Source organism: Hippoglossus hippoglossus, chromosome 8 (genome assembly GCF_009819705.1).
Source record: "Hippoglossus hippoglossus isolate fHipHip1 chromosome 8, fHipHip1.pri, whole genome shotgun sequence".
Taxonomy (NCBI): domain Eukaryota; kingdom Metazoa; phylum Chordata; class Actinopteri; order Pleuronectiformes; family Pleuronectidae; genus Hippoglossus; species Hippoglossus hippoglossus.
Window position 1 is genome coordinate 17,487,194 of NC_047158.1, and position 25,961 is coordinate 17,513,154.

General features: G+C 44.7%; 1 protein-coding gene and 1 long non-coding RNA gene across 15 annotated transcripts; one reads left to right on the forward strand and one right to left on the reverse strand.

Moving 5' to 3' along the window:
- Positions 1 to 1,021: 1,021 nt before the first annotated feature.
- Positions 1,022 to 25,910, forward strand: mapk8ip3 (mitogen-activated protein kinase 8 interacting protein 3). Of its 14 annotated transcripts, none has more exons than XM_034594007.1 (34): positions 1,033 to 2,001; positions 6,901 to 7,021; positions 7,545 to 7,615; positions 8,346 to 8,437; positions 8,922 to 8,945; positions 10,014 to 10,161; positions 11,253 to 11,484; positions 11,602 to 11,704; positions 12,219 to 12,337; positions 14,037 to 14,048; positions 14,642 to 14,659; positions 15,860 to 15,917; positions 16,072 to 16,224; positions 16,650 to 16,707; positions 16,872 to 17,023; positions 17,162 to 17,218; positions 17,321 to 17,491; positions 18,219 to 18,378; positions 18,747 to 18,797; positions 19,007 to 19,096; positions 19,271 to 19,426; positions 19,548 to 19,713; positions 19,802 to 19,999; positions 20,105 to 20,285; positions 20,388 to 20,507; positions 20,625 to 20,705; positions 21,021 to 21,088; positions 21,381 to 21,529; positions 21,611 to 21,779; positions 21,901 to 22,014; positions 22,950 to 22,988; positions 23,514 to 23,678; positions 24,136 to 24,282; positions 24,571 to 25,910. In XM_034594007.1, exons 1-34 carry the CDS (start codon positions 1,696 to 1,698, stop codon positions 24,693 to 24,695), a joined length of 4,074 nt encoding a protein of 1,357 aa, XP_034449898.1. In that variant the 5' UTR covers positions 1,033 to 1,695; the 3' UTR covers positions 24,696 to 25,910. The 14 variants fall into 14 exon arrangements, with proteins under 14 accessions (XP_034449908.1, XP_034449898.1, XP_034449903.1 ...); XM_034594011.1 differs by having other exon boundaries at positions 1,034 to 2,001; positions 18,252 to 18,378; positions 21,608 to 21,779; XM_034594018.1 differs by having other exon boundaries at positions 1,034 to 2,001; positions 10,014 to 10,065; positions 18,252 to 18,378; positions 21,608 to 21,779.
- Positions 23,903 to 24,207, reverse strand: LOC117766803. Its single transcript, XR_004614755.1, has 2 exons — positions 24,087 to 24,207; positions 23,903 to 24,051 (listed from the first exon to the last, which is right to left on the reverse strand). It is a non-coding gene; the product is annotated as an uncharacterized LOC117766803 (long non-coding RNA).
- Positions 25,911 to 25,961: the final 51 nt, after the last annotated feature.

Genomic DNA, 25,961 nt, shown 5'->3' on the forward strand with positions numbered 1-25,961 from the left:
ATGTTTTTATTCTGTCAGGTGGGAAGTAAACTGACATATATCACTATACTCTCTTTAAAAATCATCTTGACTTCCAAGTTTTTAATATTTATCAATAAGGTTTCATGAGATCTAGTCAATCGGACATTGTTTATCTCCACAGTTCAGCTTTTGATTTCGGTTTCGTAGAGTGCATTGTCATTATTACTGAAGCGCTGCTGCAGACTTAGGTCAAAGGGCTGTTAAAGGGAAAACGACCATTTCCGGTTTAGGCTTTCAATATAAGGTACAAAAAAAAACCAGGTCTCTAGCTACCACTGATATTGACCCCATGCCCTCGTTATTATGTATAGATATTTATATCATTAGAGAGATTAAGGTGTATATATGAAGTATGTCGTTTTGGGTTTCTTTTGTTGTGATGGTCATTTTTAAAGTTGTGTTTCAGTTTTATTTATTTGAGTCCAGTGATAATTGTGTGGACTGGTATTTGTACAAAGAAAAAAAAATTGAAATTAGCGTCCTTAATATCAAACTATTTTGAAATAAGCTCACTAAAACTTATTTGTGTTTAAGGATACAATTGTAGGAATTGTTGTTTTCTTTACACTACAATGGCCCCTTTATATTTACATCGGGAGCAGGTCCTCTCTACGAAGGACGCCATGTTCTTTCCAGTAGCCCAGAAGGGACAAACTAAACACCTTTTGAGTTTTTATGAAAACTGAAGGCTACCACAGGTTCTCTGTCATGTTTGGAAGTGGAGGGTGAGGTGAGGGGTATTCAGCTGCAACATGCAACTTCACCACTAGATGTCACTAACCTCTACACACTGCACCTTTAAGTTTAAAAGTAAAGCAAACCAATGATTGTATTTATGTATTAATGATGATATTCATTGTGGCCTCACTGCAAAGCCGAGCCTTTAACACTAGCTACCATCTGATTTTTCGCTGCTTTATTTTGAAGTGCCAGTGCCGGTGCGCGCTCCTGCTGTCGCGTGTCTGACTTGACGCAGTGAGCGCGCTGGCTGAATGCAGACGCTGTGACGTCACCGCAGTCGGTCAGCTGGCCCCTCCATCAGCAGGGTGAGCCTCTCCCATCGGGAGACATCACCACCAACGCCCGGCCCAGCAGCATCGGCAGCGAGGGGAGCGGAACATGGCAGCGACGGCGGTGTAGCGGCCGATCGGGCGTCGGGAGGAGATCCGCAGCGGAGCGTTATTTATTGACCTATTTATTCTCGTATTTATTCGCCCTGCCTGTAATGGCTGGGGTCCATGGCTGCGGCTTCTGAGAGGCAGGTGCAACATCATCGACGAATCGGCTCCTCGGCATGGACTCATCCTCCAGGGCCGATCCACAGGCTGGCCCTCACACCCACTGCGCCCCGGATCGGATGCTGTGCGCCGGGGGAGAGGAATAGCTGAGCCGCGTCTGGAGGCGATACGAGGGAGTGAAGAGGAGGAGGAGGAGGAGGGGGCCCTCTTCACACCACAATATCACTACCGAGATTTTCCGTAGCGAGCTCAAGGTTACACGACAGCCGGTCTTCACCCGGGAACTCTGCTGCAAAATGGCATCAAGTGTTTTCGTGATCTGAGGTAAAAAAAAGAAGCTGAGATTGAGCGGAACCCCCACCCGGGGACGGTGTCGCCTCCGAGGCCCGAAACTGTGTCCGAGCGCAGCCTCCTCATCTGGGAAACCGCTGGCAACATGATGGAGCTGCAGATCGACGAGGTGGTCTACCAGGACGACTACGGCTCCGGCTCCGTGATGTCGGAGCGGGTGTCGGGCCTGGCCAACAGCATCTACCGGGAGTTCGAGCGGCTGATCCGCAGCTACGACGAGGAGGTGGTGAAGGAGCTGATGCCGCTGGTGGTGAACGTGCTGGAGAACCTGGACGGGGTGCTCACCGAGAACCAGGAGCACGAAGTGGAGCTGGAGCTGCTGAAGGAGGACAACGAGCAGCTCATCACCCAGTACGAGCGGGAGAAGGCGCTGAGGAAGCAGGCGGAGGAGGTGAGTGACTCCCCCCCACCCCCACCTTGGCTCTCTGGGCCTCCACACCCGCTCCATCACATCCTCCTCCTGGTCACGGTTCCCTGTCTGAGAGGGTACATCAGACATGTGACTCACGTTGAGGCCTGTGACATGACATTGTTGAGCTTATTTTTAGTGTCGGTGCTCTGCTGACTCCTGATTGTCCAAAGAACGACTGTAATCTTATTATATCATTTAAAAACATATGATTCAGCAGAAGCACTTAACAAGAACCTAAACGTTTCCTATTGTTTGTCATCATTTTTTTTTCATTTCTAACAATTTAAGCACCTTGTTACTGTTTTAAAATGAGTTCTACAAAAGAGTGTTTTATATTATTGTTATTACTTTATGTGAAGCACACCAGCTTTCTTAAGCAAAATGATGCTCGATGAAAAATTGAAAGCCAGTAACCTCTGGGGTCTGAGAGGAGCAGTGGAGCCGTCGCAAGGTCTGAGATACAGTAGAGAGAACAGAAAGAATAACATAAGATAAGATAATAATTTATTGGTCTACAGCAGCAAGAGGCAAAGTAGGCAACAGTAAGTAATAAGTAACATGCAATACTAAGTGTAAGGATTATAGGAACAATATGTGCCGTGAATACAGTGAATGGATTGCACATGAAACATTTATAACGTACAGACAGATAAATATAGCACAGTGAATATTTACGAGAGTTACAAAGTTCTGCAAAGAGAAGATGCTTATTAATATTCCCTCACAATTCTGTTCATCCTCCGGCTTCTTCATCCAAATCTAATCTGCCAGATATTGAACCTGTTGAAGATGCGGAGGTAAAATCTGCTGTCACGGTCACAGACACGCTATCTGTACATAATAATGATTATAATAATAATAGTAAATAAAATGAGAGGACAAATGTAAACTAGAATAAAAAATGACATCAGAGGCAACAAGCAAAACAATACAATAAAATCAAGGTCAACAAATTATAAAATACAAACGTTCAACGTTATTTAAAATTAATGGCAAAAGAAAAGGATAACAAACGTAAGCAATCGCTAAAAACAATCCCACATTATATTTATGTAAGAGAGCAGAACACATTCTAGTTGCAGTGTGAATAAACGCTGCTTACACGACTGTTAGTTCTGGTGTCACAGCTACTGTTCATAAAACCACCACCACCGCTGTTACTGTGACAACTGCCAGTACCAATGCAACTACTGACAACACTGACAACACCGGCAAGCGCACAAAACACAGCTAAGTGTCACTGGTAGCACACGTGTCTCTTACCTGAGCTGGTGCTAAAAAGGGCCATCAGGCCATGCTTTGAATTTGAAGGAGATGAATGGTGTAAGCGTGAGGCTCATTGGGCACTTACACTGGGAAACACAGCAGGAACAGGGACACAGATAACAAAAGTGGACATTAATATGGAGCTATTACATTACCGGTTAAACTCCCCCCTCCAGCGACTCTTCTCCCCCCCCCCCCTCTCTGTCTTCCTCTGACCGGTGTCAGAGCAGCCGTGGGATCCAGCAGTCATCATAAAGCAACTTTAATCCTCCTCCCATCCTAAGAGGCCTCAGCATATCACTGGCAGCTCTGTTGGTATCAGCTTAGCTCAGCTTTTCGCCTGTGTCATCATCTGTCCCCCCCCCCCCCCCTGTGTTTTCTCCTCTGCCAGTTATCGCATTTGTTTTCATTTTTTTAAATCTGTTAATTACCATCGCCGTGGTTTTTAAATGACAGACGCCCACAGGCCCGAAGATTCCTGCTACTTAGGAGATGATACGACAATAATAACACAAACAATAATAACCTTTATTCATACAGCACCTTTCTTAACAATGTGACAAAGTGCTTACGATACAATAAAACCTTAAACATGCTCTCAGGAGCTCTTAAGAGTCTCACGTAAAGCAAAAAGTATTGGAATCACCATTTTGAACAACCTTTAAATATCAATAAGGTCTGTTTACCTTCATTTTCCATATCAAGGGAGGGTTTTGGTGCGTTTGCTGGTGAACCGACGCAGAGGAGCAATCCGTATTATCTCTGCTGCTCGCTGCCAAAACATGTAACTGAAGCAGTTGGCGGTAAAGTGCTTTGCTTATTGTTTTTTTGTGAGTGAGGAGTCTGGATCGTTCCAGGAACATCTAGGTTTCATATTGGTCCCACACCTACTAAATGTTTAGCTGTATAGAAGTGGTATTTCCAAGCACTTCAGACAGTAATATCATACAATTATCTTGTTTCTGTATTTGGTTATTTCGTGGTTTTCTCTGGCATTCAGGATTATCTTCCATGTTAGGTTATGTTTGAAGCTGGCATGAGAAATCTCTTTTCTATAACAGCTCGAAAATAAAAAAAATTTTGAAGGCCACAAATAAGGAGAGAGACAGTTTCGTCCGAGTGGGAGAGGGGGGTATAATGGGGGGGGGGGATGGGATGCCGTGCGAGGGGTGGGGAATCATAGGAAATCAATAGTACACAGAGCACACTGGCACTGTAACCTGATTTGTGCTTATGAGGAGCTGAGGCAGGACAACAAAAGCAGAGAGAGAATGAAACACGCTGAGGTTTTATGAGGCGGCAGTGTGAGTGAACCAGTGAGTGAAGGCAGCGGCAGAACTGGACCGACAAAGGCTGATAAGAAGAATGAGCGGGGTGAGAGGAAGAGAGCGAGAGAATCTCAGAGGCAGGGGAAAACAATAACACACCCTCTCACTGCACGGCTCAGATTACAATTAGGCCTCAGCTTGATGGTAAACAAAGCTCAGTGCTCGCTCTCTGCTCGTGGAGACTTGGATTCCCCCGGATCACAGCCAGCTTAACAAATTCAGCCTTTTAGAAAGAAGCATCTCTGTTGCCGCAGGTTTCCGTCTGCTGGAGCGATCCCATCAGCAGCTGTGCAGGTTTCACGCCTCTCAAAGTGTGATGGCGGTGAAAAAGACAGATCGCCGCTGCCTCTGCTTCATTTCATCATCGTCACCTTCCCTCCTGATGTGGTTCGTCAGATAACGTGAACTTAACGGCTTAACCGCTTCAGTTCTGCACATTCACAGTCACAAGCCAGTTTTTCTCCTTCAAACACTTGAGACAAATCTGAACTGACAACTATTTCCTCCAGGTTTATTAAAAAAAAAAAAATGACTGACTTCATATTGTTCTCTGCTGCTGCCGTCAGTTCACGCTGTCTTCATGTATTACGCGGTGTAAACGGCTGCATGTGTGGCAGCACTGCAGTCGGACACACTTAGCTGGGGCTTGTCAGGAAAGCACATTAGCTTCACTCCGTCATCACCGCGCTGCCTCATGAATTATTCATAGCGCACAGAATAACACAATAATCCAGCCCATCAATCTGCACACTGTGTCATTTTACCAGTGTAATTGTGATTTACACTGTGAATCAAACGTCCTTTCTGAAAGTGCCCAGCTGTTGTTTTAACCTGGACACACAGCCTCTCTAATGGGCTCTGCACCTCGTGCTACTCACAAAGACTCTTGAGGTTTGAAAGGTGAAAGGTCCGATGCAGGTAAATGCAGCAAATAGAGGAGTACGTCTGGAGGACCTGACTGCAGGAGATGTTCCCCGTCGAAGGGGATGTGATGAAGGGTATAATGAGTGTAGCTGTGGTCTGCTGCTGTGGCATAATGGTGGTGGTCTTATTATATCTTCTGTCAAAAAATATCTGATATGAGCAGAAGAGATAACTGCTTGTGTCTGTTTTTTTAAAACCAATTATTTGCACAAAAAAACAGACCATAATGTCCCCCAGATACGATTATTGAATGTTATGGGCTATGAGCTAGATTATCTGCATTATGTGATTCTTTATTTGATATATTTATTATTGTATTTATTTAGTTTAACACTGGTCAATGTGCACAAACAACACAGCTACTTATAGTACAATACAAATTCACCTTGGGCAGAGTGAAATGGCCATAACATGTTATTAATATACAGTTTATTGCCACGTGACATTTATCATATCGTGGTAAATGTTACAGAATTATTTCTTTTAAGTTTTAAATCTCAGGTAGATCAATTGTGTGTTATACCTCCTCACTGTGTTTGTACATAAGCATTATATCAACATATACTGATGAAAATAATATCACTATAATTATTGATGTTCATATCAGTTATCTGTTCAATCTATAATCACCTTTATTGAAAAAAAACTAATCTTATTGAATCAGTAAACGAGGAGACTCACATTTCTCTGATATTTCAGCTTCTGCTTCTCTGCACATGTCAAACGTGGCCGTATTATACAAGGATTGTTTTTTTAAGGACTTTTTCAAGTGACTAAATTAGTTGTTGCATTTGCAGAAGTCATCAAATTGTAGCATTCCACTTTGTGTTTGCTACACGTGTGCAGCACGCTCCTGATTCCCTGGCCTTGCTGCATGCAGAGGATTACAGTCTTAAGACTTTGCAGACTCACTGCACTGGAAAAAAAGGACGTCATTGTGAACAGCTTTACTGAAAAGCCCAAAAATTAAAACACGGGTAATGTAAACGAGGAGCAGACTGCTCTGTGTTTGCCTCAGGCTGCTCAGTTACAGAGCTGAAGTGCTCGCTGTCGGACAAATAAAAGTTATTTCCTAGACGTATCGACCATCTCCAACCTTTTTTGTGAGCGATAGGTTTTAAATTGCCTTGTTCTCATTGTGCAGTGCAGCCCTGAAACGTGATGACTCAACATGGCTGAGATCAAGATTAGAATCACAATACACTTCCAGCTTTGTCATTATTGTAAATTCTGTTTCAAAAACCCAACCTGTACACGACGTGGAAAATATTACATGTGATCCGTCACGTTCTGTAAAATCTGTGGTTTGAAGTGAAGCTGTGTCGAGGCCAAACGTCTTGCTCGTGTGTTTCTCCACCAGAAATTCATTGAGTTTGAAGATGCCTTGGAAGCTGAGAAGAAGGACCTGCAGGTACAGGTGGAGTTTCTGGAGCTGCAGGGGAAACAGCTGGAGCTCAAGACAAAGAACTACTCCGACCAAAGTGAGTGGACGTGACCTCACACACTGTAAAATACTGCAGCTCAACCAGATCTGAGTAAACTCCTAAAACCTGGAAATGACGTTTTTAACAGTTTAAAAAGATTCTGCAGAGGCTTTTTTATCCTGATATGCATATAAAAGAAAGTGTCATATTAAAAATTCCATTGTAGTTCTATGGGGAAGATGGAAACGGGAGCAGACACTGTTGGACGATGTTGGTAGATTTGAACTGAAACCCTGATTTGCTTTTGTTCTGCTCACACAGTATTTGGCTGTTTAGTGAAGTCGTATTGATGTGTTTCTATTTGTCTATACTAGATTTTCACAGTGGAATATTCTGAGTATGACCTGATTCAGATTAAGTTAACCAGAAAATACTGTTTACAAGGCAGTGTCTTGTTCACATTATTGTCTTAATCCAATAATGTTGATATTGGAATATTTGTGTCAATGAAAACGTGTCTGAGTTAAAATACAGACCCTTGAATTGCTTTTAAACTGTTGTCCGTCTCTCTGTGTGTCAGTCACTCGGCTGGAGGAGCGAGAGTCAGACACGAAGAAAGAGTACAACGCTCTGCACCAGCGCCACACTGAGGTGAGAGGAAACCTTCGACCCCGACAACTTTTCATTCTCTTCACCCATCGTGAAATCCACCAAACCTGCCGGCCTGTTATTATCAAATGAATTGTCGTGTGAACACTGTCACTCTCATCATCCTCACATGTTTCATTATCAAGGGCACAAAGTCGTAGCTCATTTCTATTTTGAGATTTAACCAGACTTAAAGCAGACACAGTTGTTGCTGTGGTCTGCAAATTGTTTTCAAACCATTATGAAAACTAGAGTGGCACTCAGAGAGCTCATACCTCCGCCAACGATCTATTTGGATCTGCACCAGATTGTTCACACACTCACAAACAAATATCAGTGCCCCTAAACACGCCTGATTGTTTATTATTTCATCAAATCCGTGAATTATTCTCGGAGAAATCTGTTAAAGATCTGGATCCACAAAGCAAGTGGATAGGCTCTTCCCTGACCCACTGAAAACGTAACCTCCTTGGCAACGAAGGGAGTCAGTGGCAGCCTGGAAAGTCGAAAAAGTAGAATTTGAACACCGAAAACAAAATGTTATGCATCAAAAAACAATAAGCGTCAAATTAAGTCTGATATCAACTATATTAGATAAACAACAGTATTCAGATATCTCAGTATGAGCTCTTTAATGTAGATTATAGATTGTTCTACATGCACCAATACATGACATCTCACATTCCTTCACTCTCCTCAAGTCTTTGCTCATTGTTCCTGTTGTGGATCACAGATGATCCAGACGTACGTCGAGCACATAGAGCGGTCCAAAATGCAGCAGGCAGGGACCAACAGCCAATCGGAAGGCCCCGGCTGTGGACGAACGTGAGTTGTTTTATATGTTTAAAGCTCATCCGTCTTCACCCCCATCGTCTTGTTGCTGACGTTTCATGTTTTTTTTCTGAACGTGTGAGGCTTTTCATGCTCATTGTACCGACGCTGGCGTTTGTTTGTCAGACGCCCTGATGAACAGCCGGTACCTCCCACCGGCGGAGAGGAGAGAAAATGCACACACAAAAAAACACTGGCAGCCATTCTGAGCTTTGTCGGGAACAATGAGGAAAAAATACATTTTGTTAATCAACCTGCTATACAGCGTCATGAGTCCTGAATATGTATGTGCACCGTACAAGAGGAGTGCGACATCTGGGGCAGCTTCTGCAGCTGAATCTCAGGGTGTGGGGTTGTGTTTACGTGTTTTCATGTGTCACTGCATGTCCCTGTCTCCTGTATTTCTCTAATCACTGTCTGTCTGTCTGTCTGTCTGTCTGTCTTGCTGGCTTGCTCTCTGTGCTGCTGTTTTGCACAGTCAACGCCACACATGGAGGAAAAGGTAAATCCAACATGGTCCCCGCAACTGCCCCGAATCCTTTATCGTCTGAAACCAAATGCCTGCCTGGATTTAAGATTAGAAGAGGGAAAAAAAAGCTGCTGACGCTTCTTGTGGGTGTTTAAACCTCGACTCCTCGTTTGAAGACGTATTCCTTTTTGTGTTTGCTGATGCTTGGTGCAGCTGTTTGTTATCATCGGAGCGTCATTAATGCTGCATTCTCATCGCAATGTGTGAAATAGGGAATAGTTCAAAGGTCTCTCCCTCATCTGCTTGTGTCTGCCTGTCAGTCCGTCTGTGTGTCAGCCTGTCCTGCTTGTTTCTGAGGATGACGTTGATATGTACAAAGAGGAAGTAATTCTATCTATCAAGTTTAAGCAAAGTAGAAATGGACTTTAACGGAAACAGTTTGAGCTGCACATTTCCATATGAATTGTTTTAGCAGGCATTCGCAGCCTCTCTGTGTGTTTCTCATTTTCTCCACACAGTTTAAAAACATTTACTTTAAATACTTGTATTCTCTTACTTGCCAAGAGATAAATGAGAAGATTGATAACCGTCTCGTGTCTGTATTACAGTGAAATTAAATACATTATGTTTTTGACATAAAGGAAACAGATACAGGAACGTTTTGCTTCTGCCTTTCCCTGATACTGATAATTACTATACTGAATGTCACCTCCACCATTTTAATTGAGCTAACCAAGGTGATTTTAAATCCTGACCTGGAGTGTCAGTGGCCCCCTCCTCTGCGAGCTGGGAGATCTGAGTCGACTTAAATCTTCTCCAATTGGCCGGTTTCTGGAATAGATGTGGCTCATTAAAAGTTCACTGCTGATTTAAGTGTTTTACGATAAAGTGGATCCATAAGTAATGAATGATTAGACCCTGTTTTGTGCTTGTGCATCGATTATAAATGCTGATTATTCCTGGCCTGTCTGTGCATGTGCACCTGTAGTATAGATACTCTCCTTTATAATGAGGCCCCCTGTGCTGGACAGGAGTAAGTGAGTCAATCTAATGAATGAATAACTAACCGTCTCCACCTCTTTGTGTTTCCTTCACCTGCAGCAAAGCGGAGCGCCCGCCGTCGTTGAGCCTGTACCCCAGCGGCGAGGGCATGGTACGTGGGGGTCTCGGGGGGGCTAGGATGATGCCCGGGAAAGACACCTGGCAGGTCAGCGAGCTCGGCCAGTCAATCTCCAGCTCTGCCTATCAGGTGGGACAGACAACCGGCGGTCGTGTCCTCCTCCACGACCTCCCACCGCAGCCTGGGAAGGGGGAGGGGGAGGGGCCTGCTTTACCGCTGCCCGTCCTGCTAGCCACACCCCCCCTCCGCCTGCTTGTGTCACTTTAGGGGAAACAGTTTTTTTCACACCAATTGGGAACCAACCCTTTAAAGTCAGATTTGTTAAGCATATGTGTTGACTCAAGCAAGCAGGGGACCCCGTATTTATTTTTCCGCAGAATTTGCTTTTCTGTGTGATGGTGAAGCTTCTGCCATGAGTCCTCGTGTTTTATTTTACACTTTGCACTTTAAGTTTAAGCCTTTAAGTTGCCAAGTGAGCTTCTTTTTTAAATTTGATAGAATATTGTGCTTTATATGTGACAGAAACAGACATGGTGAGTGGAAAAGAGGGCGTAGATGCTTTTGTTGTGGCTCCTTCTGGTTTTTTACGTTTTGAAATCATCCTGACAAGAGTTCACGTTCAAAAAGTGCCTTTTAGGATTCAGGACAGTGATTCTTGGCAGTTTGTGGTCAAACTGTTCTAACTGCATCGACTTAAAGATGATCGACAACCTGTTGAAGTCTTTAGTGAAGAATTAATCCTGGACCCAACGAATCATGAGGCACATGCACAATATCTCATTTAACAAATCAGTTTAAAGTCGTCTTATGAATATACACAAACTATCTGACCTACCTACAAATTCAAAAAGTAAAAATGTCCTCTGAAAATCAGCCAAGTTTCATGCATCAAGATGTCGTGCAACAAAACGTGAATCTTTCCCAAACAGCCAAACACCACAGTGATAACAGAGCATGTGTTTAAACACAGTGAAACAACGTTAAACCTAGAAAAACTAAAGGAAACGTGCAGCTGCCTCAAGAAAGTGAAGTCACGATTGATTCTCATATCATTTTGCAGCATCACCAGTAAAATCAGTTGCTGTAGAATTAAAAAAGTTAAGTGCAGGTGTGAAAGTTACAAAGTTAGTGCCTGATCCTATTTTCACCATATGATGCTCATGTAAATTGTTGGTCTCTTGTCGCCATGTCATCGTCTCATTCCACTGCTGTGCCACAAGGAGGATGGATCCGAGTCCGACTCAGTAGCAGCCACGCCCAGCAGCACGGGGAGCAAGTCCAACACACCCACCTCCTCCGTCCCCTCCGCCACCGTCACCCCGATCAACGAGGGCTGCCTCCCCAACTCCGAGTTCGATGCCATGCGGGCCGGGAACCACAGGAAAAGTGCCAAGCGGCTCAGCCGGAATATGGAAGTGCAGGTTTCCCAGGAAACCAGGAACGTCAGCATCGGTGAGAGGTCGCCCCGGGGTCAAAACCCTGAAAATGTGTTATTAATCATGCAAAGTGCAACCAAAGATGTTTAAAGTCCAAAGAGCAGCTGAACGTGTTTGTGTCACATTTCTCCAGGTATGGGAAGCAGTGATGAGTGGTCCGAGTTCCAGGAGATCATCGATTCTACTCCTGAGCTCGACATGTGTGTGGACCACCGCGGGTACGGGGGAGGAAACAGGTACAACTACACGATATATTCATGGGAAATATCCACAGTGTCTTTCATAGAAACACGTTAAAACATCTTTCAACGTGATCAACATTGATTTATAAGTTAGTCAGCAGAGTTTAAAGGACTGCATCAGTGTTTTTGCACGTTTACTTTAAAAATGCACATTTCCCACACACATCACAGTGATTCAGGTTTTCTAAGGTGTTTTTCTTCATGAAGTGAGTTTATTCTTGTCAAAGTTATCTTAGGTTTCATCGTGTGTCATTCAGAGTTCAGATTTGTCATCGCTTAGGGTCAAACATGCAAGAAAATCAATCTGGTCCTTTTTTTACCCATCAATACAAGGCCAGTTACTGTTTCTCGGACCATAGAAGATTCTTTAATCCTTTAGTCAAAGGTGAAACATGTAAATTACCACGGCTGAGGTGCAGATAAAGAAGTGTTATATTTCAGCTGAACTGAAAAAAAAAAATAGATTCCACTCTTATTGTTTAACGATTACTATCTCTGTGTGTTTCAGCCCCTCCCAGGGCATCGTGAACGAGGCCTTCGGCATCAACACCGACTCCCTTTATCACGAGATCAAAGACGCCAAGTCGGACATCATCGGAGACGTAGATGCAGGCGCCGAGCTGCTCGGTATGAACACGACATTGGCTGTGATATCTGCTGCTTTGTTTTATAGGGTCGTTTGCAAATCCCCTTAGTGGAACGACATAACTCTTGACAGTAAAGTAGAAACAGTCTGTACCATGAGATCATCCTACTGGTCACATCTTAGTGATATGCATCTCATAATGCAGTGGTAAGTTTTTCACTCTAAAGGAAATGCTTGAAAATAAAAGCGCCGCCTCCTTCACTTCCTCCTGACACGAACCTCCTTGATCTGCTGGAAGTGAAGCTGGAGGCTCTTGCACCCTGACATGACAATGTCCTGCATGTTAAAGCAACACAGTGTCATTTCTTTTTTACCTTAAAATAACGGGTTTAAAATCATTTTGATGGTACACAAACTTAAAATAGGGAGAATAGCATCTCTGCCATTGCCACAGTGCTCCCAGAACCCCTGAGATTGCACGATTGTCACGCTGATGAACCATGCAGGACAATTTGAAACATGCATTATATGCTTCAAAAGTCACATGACAGCAACTGCAACAACCAGCGCCGCAGCTCTGTGCTATCTGGAGGGTTTCTCCAAACGCATCCAGAATCCTGCCTGTCTGCAAAGGATGGCAACAACTTTATGGATGTTTTACTTTGTACAAATGTTATTATCAAGATGCCTATATACAGTACAATGCATGTGGCAGGGTATGTATCACCCCTCTGCTCGGCTTCCCTGGTTGCTGGTTCTTTTCAGTTTGCCTGTAAACAAATGTGTGCCGCTGTGCATGGAGAGGCTCAAACTTAGACTGGTATTAATGACGCTGATAAAAATATGAGTTACGCCTCCCACCTGTAGGGGGCCCCTAAGTGTACCTGAGAGCAATTCTCACATTGTGTTGCTTTAACGTGTCAATACGTGATATTACTTAGTACTGTCCGAATAGGTATGGACCCAGACGAAGGGAAATATTAGTGGATGCATGAGTGCAAAGCCAGTTTTTCGTGTTTTGCTGTGGTTGCTGCAGGGCAGGAGCTCCGTGTGACGTGTTCTTTTTCCCTTGCATGGCTGAGGCTGGAATACACTCCATCCCAGCAGCTCATCCCACAGTCATCCTGAGAAAACAATATATACAATCCCCCGACCCCAGCTGCCCATTCACTCACGTTTATCATTTATTTGTCTTTCTAGTTTTTTCTTTGTTCTTCTTTGCAGGAGAGAGAAACCCCGTTTTACACCAACCTTTTTTAAAATGTTTTGGGACATTTGTTTGCAGAACTTCAATCATTTATTATATCTCTTAGATATTCAGTGCAGTGTACTTAATATTTCATATTCACAGTAATTATTTATCCTACATTTCCACTGGCACTCTATAACGGGTTAATACCATAGACTGTATATAAAAATAGACGATGTGTCTTTACATCCTCTCACTATCTGGACTTTTGAGTTTGGTCCATGTCCCCATCTACTAACATGGAGGAGGCAGAACTTTACACTCTTAAGACACTTGGCTTCACTTTTGAGAAGCAGTCACTTCGTCCGTTATATACAGTCGATGGTTCATACATTTTGATGAATCGTGTGAGATTTTTCTCAATCTTAATTATTGTTACTGGGTTCCTTTGGGTTTTGATCGCAGGAATAAGAAGGGAGCTCATTTGTTAACCTCTCACCCATTTCTTTTGTTTCCCCCCCTGTATGTGCTTCTGCTGGTGACACCCATAGGCGAGTTCTCAGGTGTGTATCTTATCGTATTGGTTGGTATATTTTTCTTTTACTCTCTCGACTTGTCTCCGAACTTCCAAGAGCAGGTACTAATCAGTGTGTACGAGACAGACAAAGCCACTATTTTAATGATTTACTGCTTGGTCAGGGATTTTACAAATTTCTTTGATTAAAAAAAAAAGTCACATTGAAATTACTGTCATCTTTTGTGATTAGTCTGCATACCTTAACTTTTCATCCCGTTGTATATGAACGATTTTTGATATGACCCTCAGGAGAGTCCCACTCAGCCACGTGTTCACATGGGAATCATATTATTCCCGAAAGAGGCAATGTGCTCCTAAAACGGTTTCACTGTGGCTTTGAAATAAATCTGTACATAAATCTAATTCAGTGCCACAGAATCGACCTCCCTCCCTGACTTCTACTTCTTCAGTCCTTTAGCCCAGCTGCTCTTCCTCAAATCCAGATATTTACAAATGCTTATCAGCGTCCTCTTTTCTCTCTTCCCTTCCTGTCCCTCTCTTCTTCACCATCTTCTCCGATCTGTGCCGTTTTCCCTCTTTCCTTCTCCTCCTTTCCCCCTTTTCTTCCTCCGCCTCCAGTCCGCGATGATTTCTTCGGTAAGGCGCCCCCTCGCCTACTCTCATGGTCACATTTGCTTGTTATGTCATCCCCTGGCCTTGAGCTTTCACATCCCTCTGGTTTATTCTGTATTCTGTTTGTTGGGTTTGTTTTGTGCGGCTTTATATTATATTTACATTTTTATGCCTCCTTTGCATCCCACACAACTAAAAAAATAAATCTCAATAAAGATTTGCTTTGAAGGGGCTTTGTAGACGTGATGGAACATTAAAGTAAAAACGCCCCTTTTGATTGGACGGTGAATGTAGAAGGCGAGTGATCTCGTGGTGAAGGAGAAACACAGCAGTTCAAACAGGAGAGACTTCAATTGAATAAACACAATGTATTGCTGTGCACAGTAAGAGATGTGAAACAAATAAGAGTCTGTTTGGTGCTTAGACCCCCTCATGTTGTCTTCATGGTTGAAAGGGGGAAACCGCCCCGGGGTCTAGACCCTGGTGGTGGTTGATGGGATCTGGAGACTGGTGGTTCTCTGCCTCTCCAGTCAGGTCACGCATCACAGAATTAGCTTTTCAAAACACAAAGTTTTCTAACAAAGTTTTAACCAATAATCTATCTCCTGTCTTTTTGACACTTGGTATAAAATACACTCTTTTTGTTCAGTTTCTTTTAATTTTTTTACATGTTCTTATGTGCAAACCTTTCATTTCTGCTTACAGTTTGTGGGTTGGGCTCGTGTTGCACTCTGCTTGCTGCTTCCATGTAAATGTTTCTGTTAATTTCTCGCAAGAATTTTGACGATTAGGATTTAATATGTTGAGCATATTAATAACCTCCATGAATTCTGGATAAAGGGGCACTTGTGGAATATCATGGATAATTTTTCTATTTTGAGGTTAAAAAAATTAAAATCTAACAGTACGGAGTTTTCTAGGAAAATACTTCCTGGTGATGCCGTAGCAGACGTCGCAGTTTAAGATGACTCCTCAAGAAAAAAAATAAAGAGGAGTCGACTATTTTTTTGATTTTACTAAACATTCTCCCAATTTGTGAAATTTGTTAACCCCTAATATTTAATAACATTAGTATTATAACACAAGTATTTCATAATTTGTCACACAGCTGACACTTACCTTGATAGATATGTAAGGCAGTGAAATCCATTTGTCAGTCTTTGCGTTGACTGCTTGTTGGACGTTGTGTATAATGTGATGATGATGTGGATGTGACTGTTTCAGGGATGGGCAAGGAGGTGGAGAACCTGCTGACAGAGAACAAACAGCTCCTAGAGACCAAGTAAGAGACACAGAGACGGACGAGTGTGTGCGACGTTGTGCATTTTCATACAGCCTGTTCTCAAAGGAGTGTTTGGGAACGTGACAGCTCAGCTCGCAGTCTCCTGCAGCTGCTTTCAGGTTCCTCACTGCCTCCTCCTGTCTTTGCTCGACAGAAACGCTCTGAACATTGTGAAAAACGACCTTATTGCCAAAGTGGACGAGCTGTCGGGGGTGCAGGAGGTGCTGAGGGAGGAGCTGGAGGCCGTGAGGCAGTCGAAGAACAAGGTGGACGCCAGAGTCAAGGAGCTGGAGGAAGAACTCAAGAGGTGAAAATGACATGTTCCTTCAAATATAATGAGGCCAATAACTTTTACCTCTTAATATATGATTCACACCTTAGTGACTGGGTTTGAGAATCACAGGGTAACTCAGGATTCGATCCTCGATACATGGCAATATCACGATACAACGATTCTGCATAAACAATGCCCCTAAAGTCTCAGTGACCCTGTGGGACTATATAACAAACACACGTCTCCTCCGCGTGACTTGTCAAAGAATGAGAACCGGAGGACAAGATGTCTGAATACTAATCTCTCAGTTTATTTCAAACTCCTGTCAGTTTAGTCTGTGAGGGTTCATGGTTCGAGTCCTGAGGGGGGCGACATTGAGATTCAGTCCCAGTCTCGGCACCAGAACCACTCCTCACATCCACTAGTTCTCTGTAACTGTTTTGGCTTTTGTGTTGCAGGTTAAGAGCCGAAGCTCTCGGTGCGTCTCGGGACTCTAAGGATGAAGGAGCGGATGATGTGAGTGAAATGAGTCATGGAGATATCCTCACTTTTTCAGTTTTTCACAGATTCAGTGTATTTCATCCAACGCCGGCATAATGAAAGTCTCACATTGTAGAAAACCCACGTCTGCCTCTAAATGTGTATTTTTTTTAAATGACACTGTGCTCCCATGTTTCCAGTTCTCATCGCCCATGCAGGACGGCGACATGACAATGACCCAGCGGCGGCGATTCACCCGGGTGGAGATGGCGCGCGTGCTGATGGAGAGGAACCAGTACAAAGAGAGACTGATGGAACTGCAGGAGGCCGTACGGTGGACGGAAATGATCAGGTAGAGGGAAAAGAAAGATGCTGCTCTGGACCGGAGATTTTTTAAAAAAATGATGAGAAACTCAACATAGTGAATAAATTGTAAAAATAATAAAAGCTGTCGTGGTTTATATTGTGTCCTTTCTGTCTTTCCTCGCAGGGCGTCCCGGGAGAGTCCTCCAATCACAGAGAAAAAGAAGTCAACCATCTGGCAGTTGTGAGATTCTGGTTTATGTTTTAAACAATCTTTACTTCAGTACAATTAGAAATACGTAAAAATAATCCAACCTCTCCTCCCCTCTCTGACTCTGTCCACCAGCTTTGCACGTCTCTTCAGCACGTCGTCCAGCCCTCCGCCGGTCAAGCGGCCGTACTACAGCGTCAACATCCACTACAAGTCGCCCTCGCCGGCCGGCTTCTCTCAGCGACGCAGCCAAACCATGTGTCAGATCTCCACCTCCAACCGCACGCTGGAGTTCTTCCCCGAAGAGTGAGCAGCGAACCTTCACTTAACTTACACCTCACACCGAAGCTCCGACCTCCTCTGCTTCTCACTCTGCTTGTGGCCTGAACACCTGGTCGCTTGCTCGCTTGCTCGCTTGCTCGCTTGCGGCAGCTTTAAGAGCAGAAAGCTTCCAGCAGGTTCTCAAACATTCAACAGGATGATAGTTCCAGTTCATATTTCATTCAGAGGAAGCTTCAGGCACAATATACTGTATAATATTACCAGAACGGCACTTGTTAAAGAAAGTTTAAAAAATATCCTGAATCTGTTTGCACGTGGATCTGGGGTCCAAAGCTTCAAAAGTTATTGAACTACATAAATTTCTTCACATTAGAACATTTAGTTTTTGGATCATACACTTCTTTTACCTTCCTGTTTTGAGAATCAATGCAGAGTTTTAATTGGAAAGTTAGATACATAAATACACACAGGACTCACATCAGACACACATCAACACAAACTGTTTCATCACCTCTTAATGCCCCAAAAAAAGCTTTTTAAAAAATCTTTAGCGTTTCAGTTTAGGGTGATGAAACACGTGTTTGGCTCGAGCTATAGAACAAAGCTTCGTTTAACCACTGCAGCTGCTTTATGTTCCTCTTCTCAGTCTTCTCATCTCTTTCTGCCTCCTCCTGCTGCCGGCTGGCCAGGCTGCTAACGCTTCGCTCTTTTTCTCTCTCCTCCCGGCCTCCCCTCCCTCCATTGCTTGCAGACTGGCCAGTAACGGTGTTGCGTCTCTCCTCAGTGACTCGGCGGTCTTAGCCCGCCGAGAGCAGCGGCGTGAACAGTACCGGCAGGTCCGCGAGCACATGCGCCGCGATGACGGCATCATGCAGGCCTGTGGCTGGAGTGTGCCGTCACGCTTCAAACAGGTACACACACACACACACACACACACACACACACACACACACACAGACCCTGGGCCTCCACACACTGCACAACAATAACACATGTGGAGAACAAACTACCAGTTGTGTGACTCGTTGATGCGGGTCACTGACAGCCAGGGAAGTGGCATCTACTGTATCTATATGTATGATGTGTATGTATTGTTGATGATCACAAGACTAAACCTTTGATTTACGCCAAAGTCGGGAAGAATGGTTTAAAAACAGGTTTTAGCAGCATCACAGTGCACCTTTAGATTTTCTCGAGGGGTTGATCCCCGTGCAGCTGGAAGCGCCTGAGGGCCGGAGTGTGTTGTTAGGCAGGCGGCTCTAACTCTGGTCTCCCACAGACTGGTGGTCAGACGGACACCGCTCAGGAAAGCCCGCTGAAGAGACAACAGGTGAGACCAACATGGGGCCAGCATGCGCCTTCACTGCTCCTCTCCCTTTAGCCTTCCCCCATAAACCCATTGTTGTAGTAGGTACCATGTTGTAGCACTAACTCTGAATATCCTTGGATTTTAACATTGGAGGTGCACTGAGGGAACCACACAATAATTCATTACTGTAGTTTCCTCTTCGTGACTTTTCTCATCACCTCTGCTTTTAGACCACCAACGAAAAAGACGATAATCGCATGAAGAATGTTCCTGTCCCGGTGTACTGTCGCCCCCTGGTGGAGAAGGACCCCAACAGGAAGGTGAGAACTAAAGATGGAAAAATTACAGTGGTGGAAAGTTACAAATACCCGGTAGGTCCACACCGAGTAGTAACAACTTGATTCAATGTTATTTAAGGGCAAAAGAGCGAGCATCCTTTGTTTCAGTGTGGCTAGTTCCGTCCTATTAATTTTTGCACGTGTGTGTGCTTGTAGTTGTGGTGTGCGGCAGGCGTGGACCTGTCAGGATGGAGGGCCGGCAGCCAGGAGTCGCCACCAAGCAGAGCCCTGTTGGGCGGCAGCGATCCCCTGCACGCTGACGAGGACGGAGCGGAGAAGAAGAGCAGCCACACGTCCCCGGAGAAGAGGAAGGTACAACCATCACTACGTCACAGTGACTGAAATCTATTTTCAGACAAAAATGCCTAAAAGATGAATTATATTGGTCTGTTTTGGGTTCGCTGTCATCATCACTGCCGTCTCCCTGTCCCAGTCAAAGGAGCTCCAAGAAACAGACAGCATGAACAGTCGAGTGTGGATACTCACCAGCACTCACTCTGCCAGCAAGGTGGTCATCATCGACGCCAACCAGCCGGGCTCACTGGTCGACCAGTTCAACGTCTGCAACGCCCACGTGCTCTGCATCTCCAGCGTCCCAGGTAAAACCCAAAAGAGATTTTTTTTTTTTTTTATTGCACTTTTTTTTGTTGTTGTTGTTGTTGTGTTGATATGTGTGTTTGTGTTCAGCTGCCAGTGAGAGCGACTACCCAGCAGGAGAGATCGTGTTGGATCCGGGTGACGCTGGCACCGGCGCAGGCGAGGACACCGGTAGTGTGGAGAACATGTTGGCCGGTATCACTCTCGTCGGCTGCGCCACCAACTGCAGCGTTGCCCGTAGCAACTGCTCCTCACGCACTGATACCCCCATAATGGACAAAGGACAAGGTGGACACACTGTGAAAACTCCTGCATCTTTGTGTTATCATAGAAAGATGAGAAATCTGTCAACTTTTTAGGTTTATTATTTATTTGAATGGTTTTGTGCCGCAGCCCCCACTGCTCCCCCCATGAACGGGAAGATTCACCCTGCACAGTCGGCCGAGGAAGCCACTGAAGCCACAGAGGTCTCAGAGTCAACAGCCAACCACACGATGGGATCCGGCCCTCCAGGACCATTCACCGAGCACGTCTTCACCGATCCCCAGCCTCGTCCTACAGACGTCTCCGACAGGTAAGAGCTCGAATTCTGTCCCCCTCAAGACAACCGAAATAAACCCCTGAGTACATTAGATAATGATTTGATAATATCCACGTATTTCGTCGGTCCTCACAGAAACGGAGGCCTGTCCAAAGAGGAATCGTCTCAGCCTCCAGAGTCAGAGGACGGATGCGACGATTCCAAAAGCTACACGAGCGTGGCCCCCACCATGTGGCTCGGGGCCCAGAACGGCTGGTGAGTCGTCCCGCTGAACAGCAGGAGATTCTCCACAGCGACACACCAAAAGCTCTCTTGACATCTTAGTTGGTGTCTTCTAGTTAATGTGTGTCCCCACTTTTGTTGTCCCTCAAGGCTCTACGTGCACTCGGCCGTTGGAAACTGGAAGAAGTGTCTCCACTCCATCAAACTCAAAGACTCGGTGCTCAGCTTGGTGTAAGTGGTCGTGCCAGATTTGAAACAAGCTGCACACACACATAAATGTTAGAAATACATCCTCTCTCGCAAAACTTATTTTTATGGTCTTACTTTTAATTATTTCAGCCTTTTTCTTTGATTGTAATTTTAATCTTGCCGTACCTCAAAGATTTTGTCGCTTTTATTTATGTTCTGTTTATAAGCTTCTGTTTGAGGTGAAGCGCGTTGAGCTGCATTTTACGCTATGCAAAGTGCCACATGGGTAAAGTTGACATAAGTCTGTCTGTGAATTCCTGTTACACCAACAGTCTTTGTTTTCTCTCTCAACTGCAGGCATGTGAAAGGTCGTGTGCTGGTCGCCCTCGCTGACGGGACCCTCGCCATTTTCCACAGATCAGAGGGTATCTGGCATTTTTGAAACATTTGTTTAAACAGGGCTCCTGAGCACCAGCATGTCAGTTTAGCGTCTCCACCATTCAGGCTCCGTTCACTCCGACTTGAGCCATGAAATCAACCAAAATCACAGGAAACCGGTCACATGATTCTAGTTCTGTGACAAATTAACATGGATAGATCCAGTGTTCTATCAGCTTTTATCACAGATTCATTGATCAGCGGTGTTTTGTGTTTACATGAATATAACCAGGCCCTGTGCTCAATTCTGTGTCCGTGTGTGTGTGTCTCTGTCAACAGACGGCCAGTGGGATTTGTCCAACTACCACCTCATGGACCTCGGTCGGCCTCATCACTCCATCCGCTGCATGGCGGTCGTCCACGACAAGGTGTGGTGCGGCTACAAGAACAAGATCCACGTCATCCAGCCCAAGAGCATGCAGATCGAGGTGAGTTGTGATTCTCTGCCTTTTTATGGCGACTACACTTATTGTTATTGTAATGATGTTTGTGTGATTCTCATCCAGAAGTCCTTCGACGCGCACCCCCGCAGGGAGAGCCAGGTGCGGCAGCTAGCGTGGATCGGCGATGGCGTGTGGGTGTCGATCCGGCTCGACTCCACCCTGCGCCTCTACCACGCCCACACGCACCAGCACCTCCAGGACGTGGACATTGAGCCGTACGTCAGCAAGATGCTGGGTGAGTTTCTTTTCAATTTGGCCTCTCAGAGAATATAATGTGAATATATGTTTCTAGTGCTTTTTTAAACACTCCCTTCAATCCTCAACTGTTCTGCCCTCACTCTGGTTGTCCCTCACAGGTACCGGCAAGCTGGGCTTCTCCTTCGTGCGAATCACGGCGCTTCTGATCGGTGGGAATCGCCTGTGGGTAGGAACTGGGAACGGTGTGATCATCTCCATCCCACTGACGGAGAGTGAGTTCCATGTGCACAGCTCACAACAAGAACATGTGCAAAAGGTCATTCATGGGCCCAGCTGCAAATAGAAATCCAAACTGTGTCCTAACGGAAGAAACGTGTCCTGTTTATGATTCTATTTGGTACATTTAAAATAATTATATTTTACATTAAGGATCAAACAGCGCCATCAGGTGGTCAATTCACATTTTGATCATGAGATTGGGGCTGAAAAATTACACCACAAACCCAATTAGAGACTAATTTTCATCTATTTAGATTTTTGTTGAAACCCTGAAATATAGTATATGGGACACTTGAAGGGAAATAATCATAATATTACTAGAATAAAAAGCATAAAGTCATAATATTATGAGCGTTAATTTGTTGTATTACGGAAATTATGTCTTAGAGGTCGCCTGTGTTAAAATGAGGAACACAGATCTTGTTAAATTAGGTTTCACACATCATGAAATACTAATAATCTTTGGGCTCATCAGCATCACATCATCATAAGTGTCATGGTTTTAAAAGGATTGTGCAGGAAACTGTCGATTCAGAAGAAAGAACCACAGAGACGGGAAAATCTCCTCTGGTCGTCAACAACATTAAATTACAATTTTGTTCTCGTAACATTACAATTTAATTCTTGAAATCTCTGAATTTTATCCTCGATACAAAACTCAATTGTACTTCATAATCTAATCTTATCCAATCGTATCAAATCTAAAATCTCACTGGTCGCCTGAACCGATGAGTTTGTTTTCTATAAAAACACGTGCAGCAGTTATCTTTAGGTCCCCCCCTTCTTCTCCCCATGACGTCCCTGACTCTATTTTCCTTCCTTCGATGGTTTCACCTCTTTTCACACAGTCATAACTGTTACTGTCACTGTCCCCTTTCTCCTCTGCTCTCCTCCTCTCCTCCTCCTCCTTCTCCTCCACCTCCCGTAGCGGTGGTCCTTCACCGGGGACAGCTCCTGGGTTTGAGGGGTAAGTGGGAGCGCTCCTGACATCCTGCTGTTGGGATCCACCTTTTCCTTTTGCCTTCACCCAGTCGAACCTTCATGTTCTCCTGCAGCGATGCAACCTGTTTCTAAGAGCTCGAGCAGCGAGGACACGGTTGACACTTGTAGTCCTCGTTCTGCTGATGGTCACCAAAAATACTCTGTGTGCAAGGATTTCCATTTTCATTCTCGTATCAGACTGGTGCTTTTACACATCGGTGGCTTTGCATGCTCTTCATCATTTGATTCATTGCAACTTAAAGATGCTGTATATTCGTGTGTACCAGACTCATCGCATGTAAGACATTTGCTTTTGTGTTTCTTTAAAAAGGTTTTTCATTTTCAGTTGATCTTTGGACAAATATGGATGTTGTGGTTGATTTGTATTTGTTTTTGTGTTAAGTTGTTGGTATTTTTGGTGACACGCCACCACTTATGATTTGCTTGTAAAGAAAAAACAAAATGCAGGTTTCTTTCCGTTATTCACACCTGTACGCCTTCTCCCTCTCAGCCAATAAAGTGTCTCCAACATCCTCCGGGGGAGTCATCCACGTGTACGGCGACGACGGCTCTGAAAAGAGCAGCGGCAGCTTCATCCCCTACTGCTCGATGGCACAGGCCCAGCTCTGTTTCCACGGACACCGAGACGCAGTCAAGTTCTTCGTATCAGTGCCCGGTAGGCCCCTGTTCTGAATTCAGTGTTTTTTAAAACCCTTTCCAGCCTTGTTTCATTTACACAGAAGTTTGACACCAAATCCAAGCAGGTGGAATCTTCCTTTTCACTTTTGTCTTAAAATATTTTTCACGTAACTGAATTTTGGATTACAGCATTAATCTGTGATGATAATACACTGAGGCTGACGCAGTGCAAAGCTCCATTGTCTGCTAACCGTGCTTGTGAGGCAGATGTGGACGCTGTCATCATTGTTTAGGATTAATCAGACGTTAACTGAGGGTCGCTGGGCATCTGTTCCAACAAAAAGGATTTTGGTTTTGAACGCACCCCACCTCCAGCAGTAATTAGATGTTGTTTAAATGAACAATAGTACCTGCATGTTGTTACACGTCCATAGCCGACTACAACCCCCCAAGTCTTCAACCTGTTTTCTTGTCTTTTCCTTTGTGTGTTTCAGGCAATGTTCTGGCCACCCTGAATGGCAGCGTGCTGGACAGTCCGTCTGAGGGGCAGGGCTCCACAGCGCCCCCAGAGACCGAGGCCCAGAGTGTTCACAACGTGCTGGTGCTGAGTGGAGGAGAGGGCTACATCGACTTCCGTATCGGTGAGCAACCACGGCTGCATGTCAACCTGACACGCACTAACACAACAAGTGTGTGTGTGTGTGTCACAGTTAACACTCGCACCATTCTTAATAACAGCCATAGACTGTAAAAAAAAAAGAAGATGGGACGACGTGACGAGTGGGAAGAAGTGGAGATATGTCCTCCATCTTTATAGACAGTCTAAGGCAACAGCAACTGTGTGTTGAATCGTTGACTTAAATGAAAGAAATAAGTGTATATATAGAAATTCTGCGCAGCTCTTATATTCTTTGTGTCTCTCTCCTCAGGCGATGGAGAAGACGACGAGACGGAGGAGGGAGAGAGCGGTGGGGCCACGCAGATGAAACCTGCCTTGTGCAAAGCGGAGCGGAGCCACATCATCGTCTGGCAGGTGTCTTACGTACCCGAGTGACACCTGGATCTGCTTTAATGCCCCACACACACACACACACACCCGACCACCACCACCTCCACCACCTCCTCCTCCTCCTCCTCCCCCTGGCCCCAAAAGCTTCCAGCCACCCAAACCTTGTAATTATCCCTGATCGAGGAAAAGCTCCCTTGGCTCTAAAATGACCCTCCAAGCTGTGTATGGTCCCTTGTAACTATGATATCCCCTCCTGCCCCATCACCTTGTAACTCTAAAGCCTTGTAAGTACCTCCTCTGATCTAGTAATCTGCCTGCCATCCTATCTCTCCCACCCAGGGCATTGTTAACCATCTTTATGAGCTTTGTAACCCAGCCTCATAACTACCTCCCCTCCTCTGTATCGATCTTATACTCACCCTGTAAGCACACTGTATCTCCTCCTATATTTACCTCAATTGCCCCCGAATCAGCCCGAGTTAGTCGTCCTCTTCCTTCATTTAGTTCGTCACCTGTGAAACCTCCACCTCGTCTCGAAGTGAAGCCCACAGACCCAGAATGCAACAGTTTTAACCAAAAAATAAATAAATAACAAGTGTGGCAAAACTGACTTCTACCACAAATCAGTCTGATTTTCCAAACAGCAGCCGATCAGATAATCTTTAACCATTTGTGACTGAAAATATGAACCCTGATTGTTAACGGGTGCAGATTACAGGTGCTTTGACACTTTCAATCTTTTTTGGCATTAAAATTGTTGCGAACGGTTTAAATCGTCGGGTTTGTTGACATTTTGAGGATATGTTGAATTACAATAAATGTAAAGTCAATTTTACTACTTGTCAAATTTAGTCTGGGTTATTTAGGCTGTTACCTAAAATGTTTTGCATCCCATCTTGCCTCTGTTTTGAAGAGTCCTGATTTAGGTGTTTTTCATCAGAGCGACGTTATTTGGGCCCAAAACGGGCACCTGCGGCAGCATGATGTCGATCAGAGATCAGAACGTGTTTACGTGCTTTAAATCTCGCGAGAGGTCGAGGGTTCGAGTCCGGAACAAATCCCTCTCCTCTGAATGGCTGTGGATCGGACTGTTTGGTGTAAAGCAGGCGAGCGGTGGCGTGTCGTCGTAACGTGTACAGGGATTATTGTAAATCTCCAGACACACCGAAGCCCATCCTCTTTGTTCAGTATGGAAATTCATGCATCGATCTCCATCCGTGTGGATTAAATATTAAACATATTTGTGTGCTGAAAAACATTTGTGTGGCGTCTGTGTCTCATTTCACAAAACACTGAAACTTGGCTTTTTAA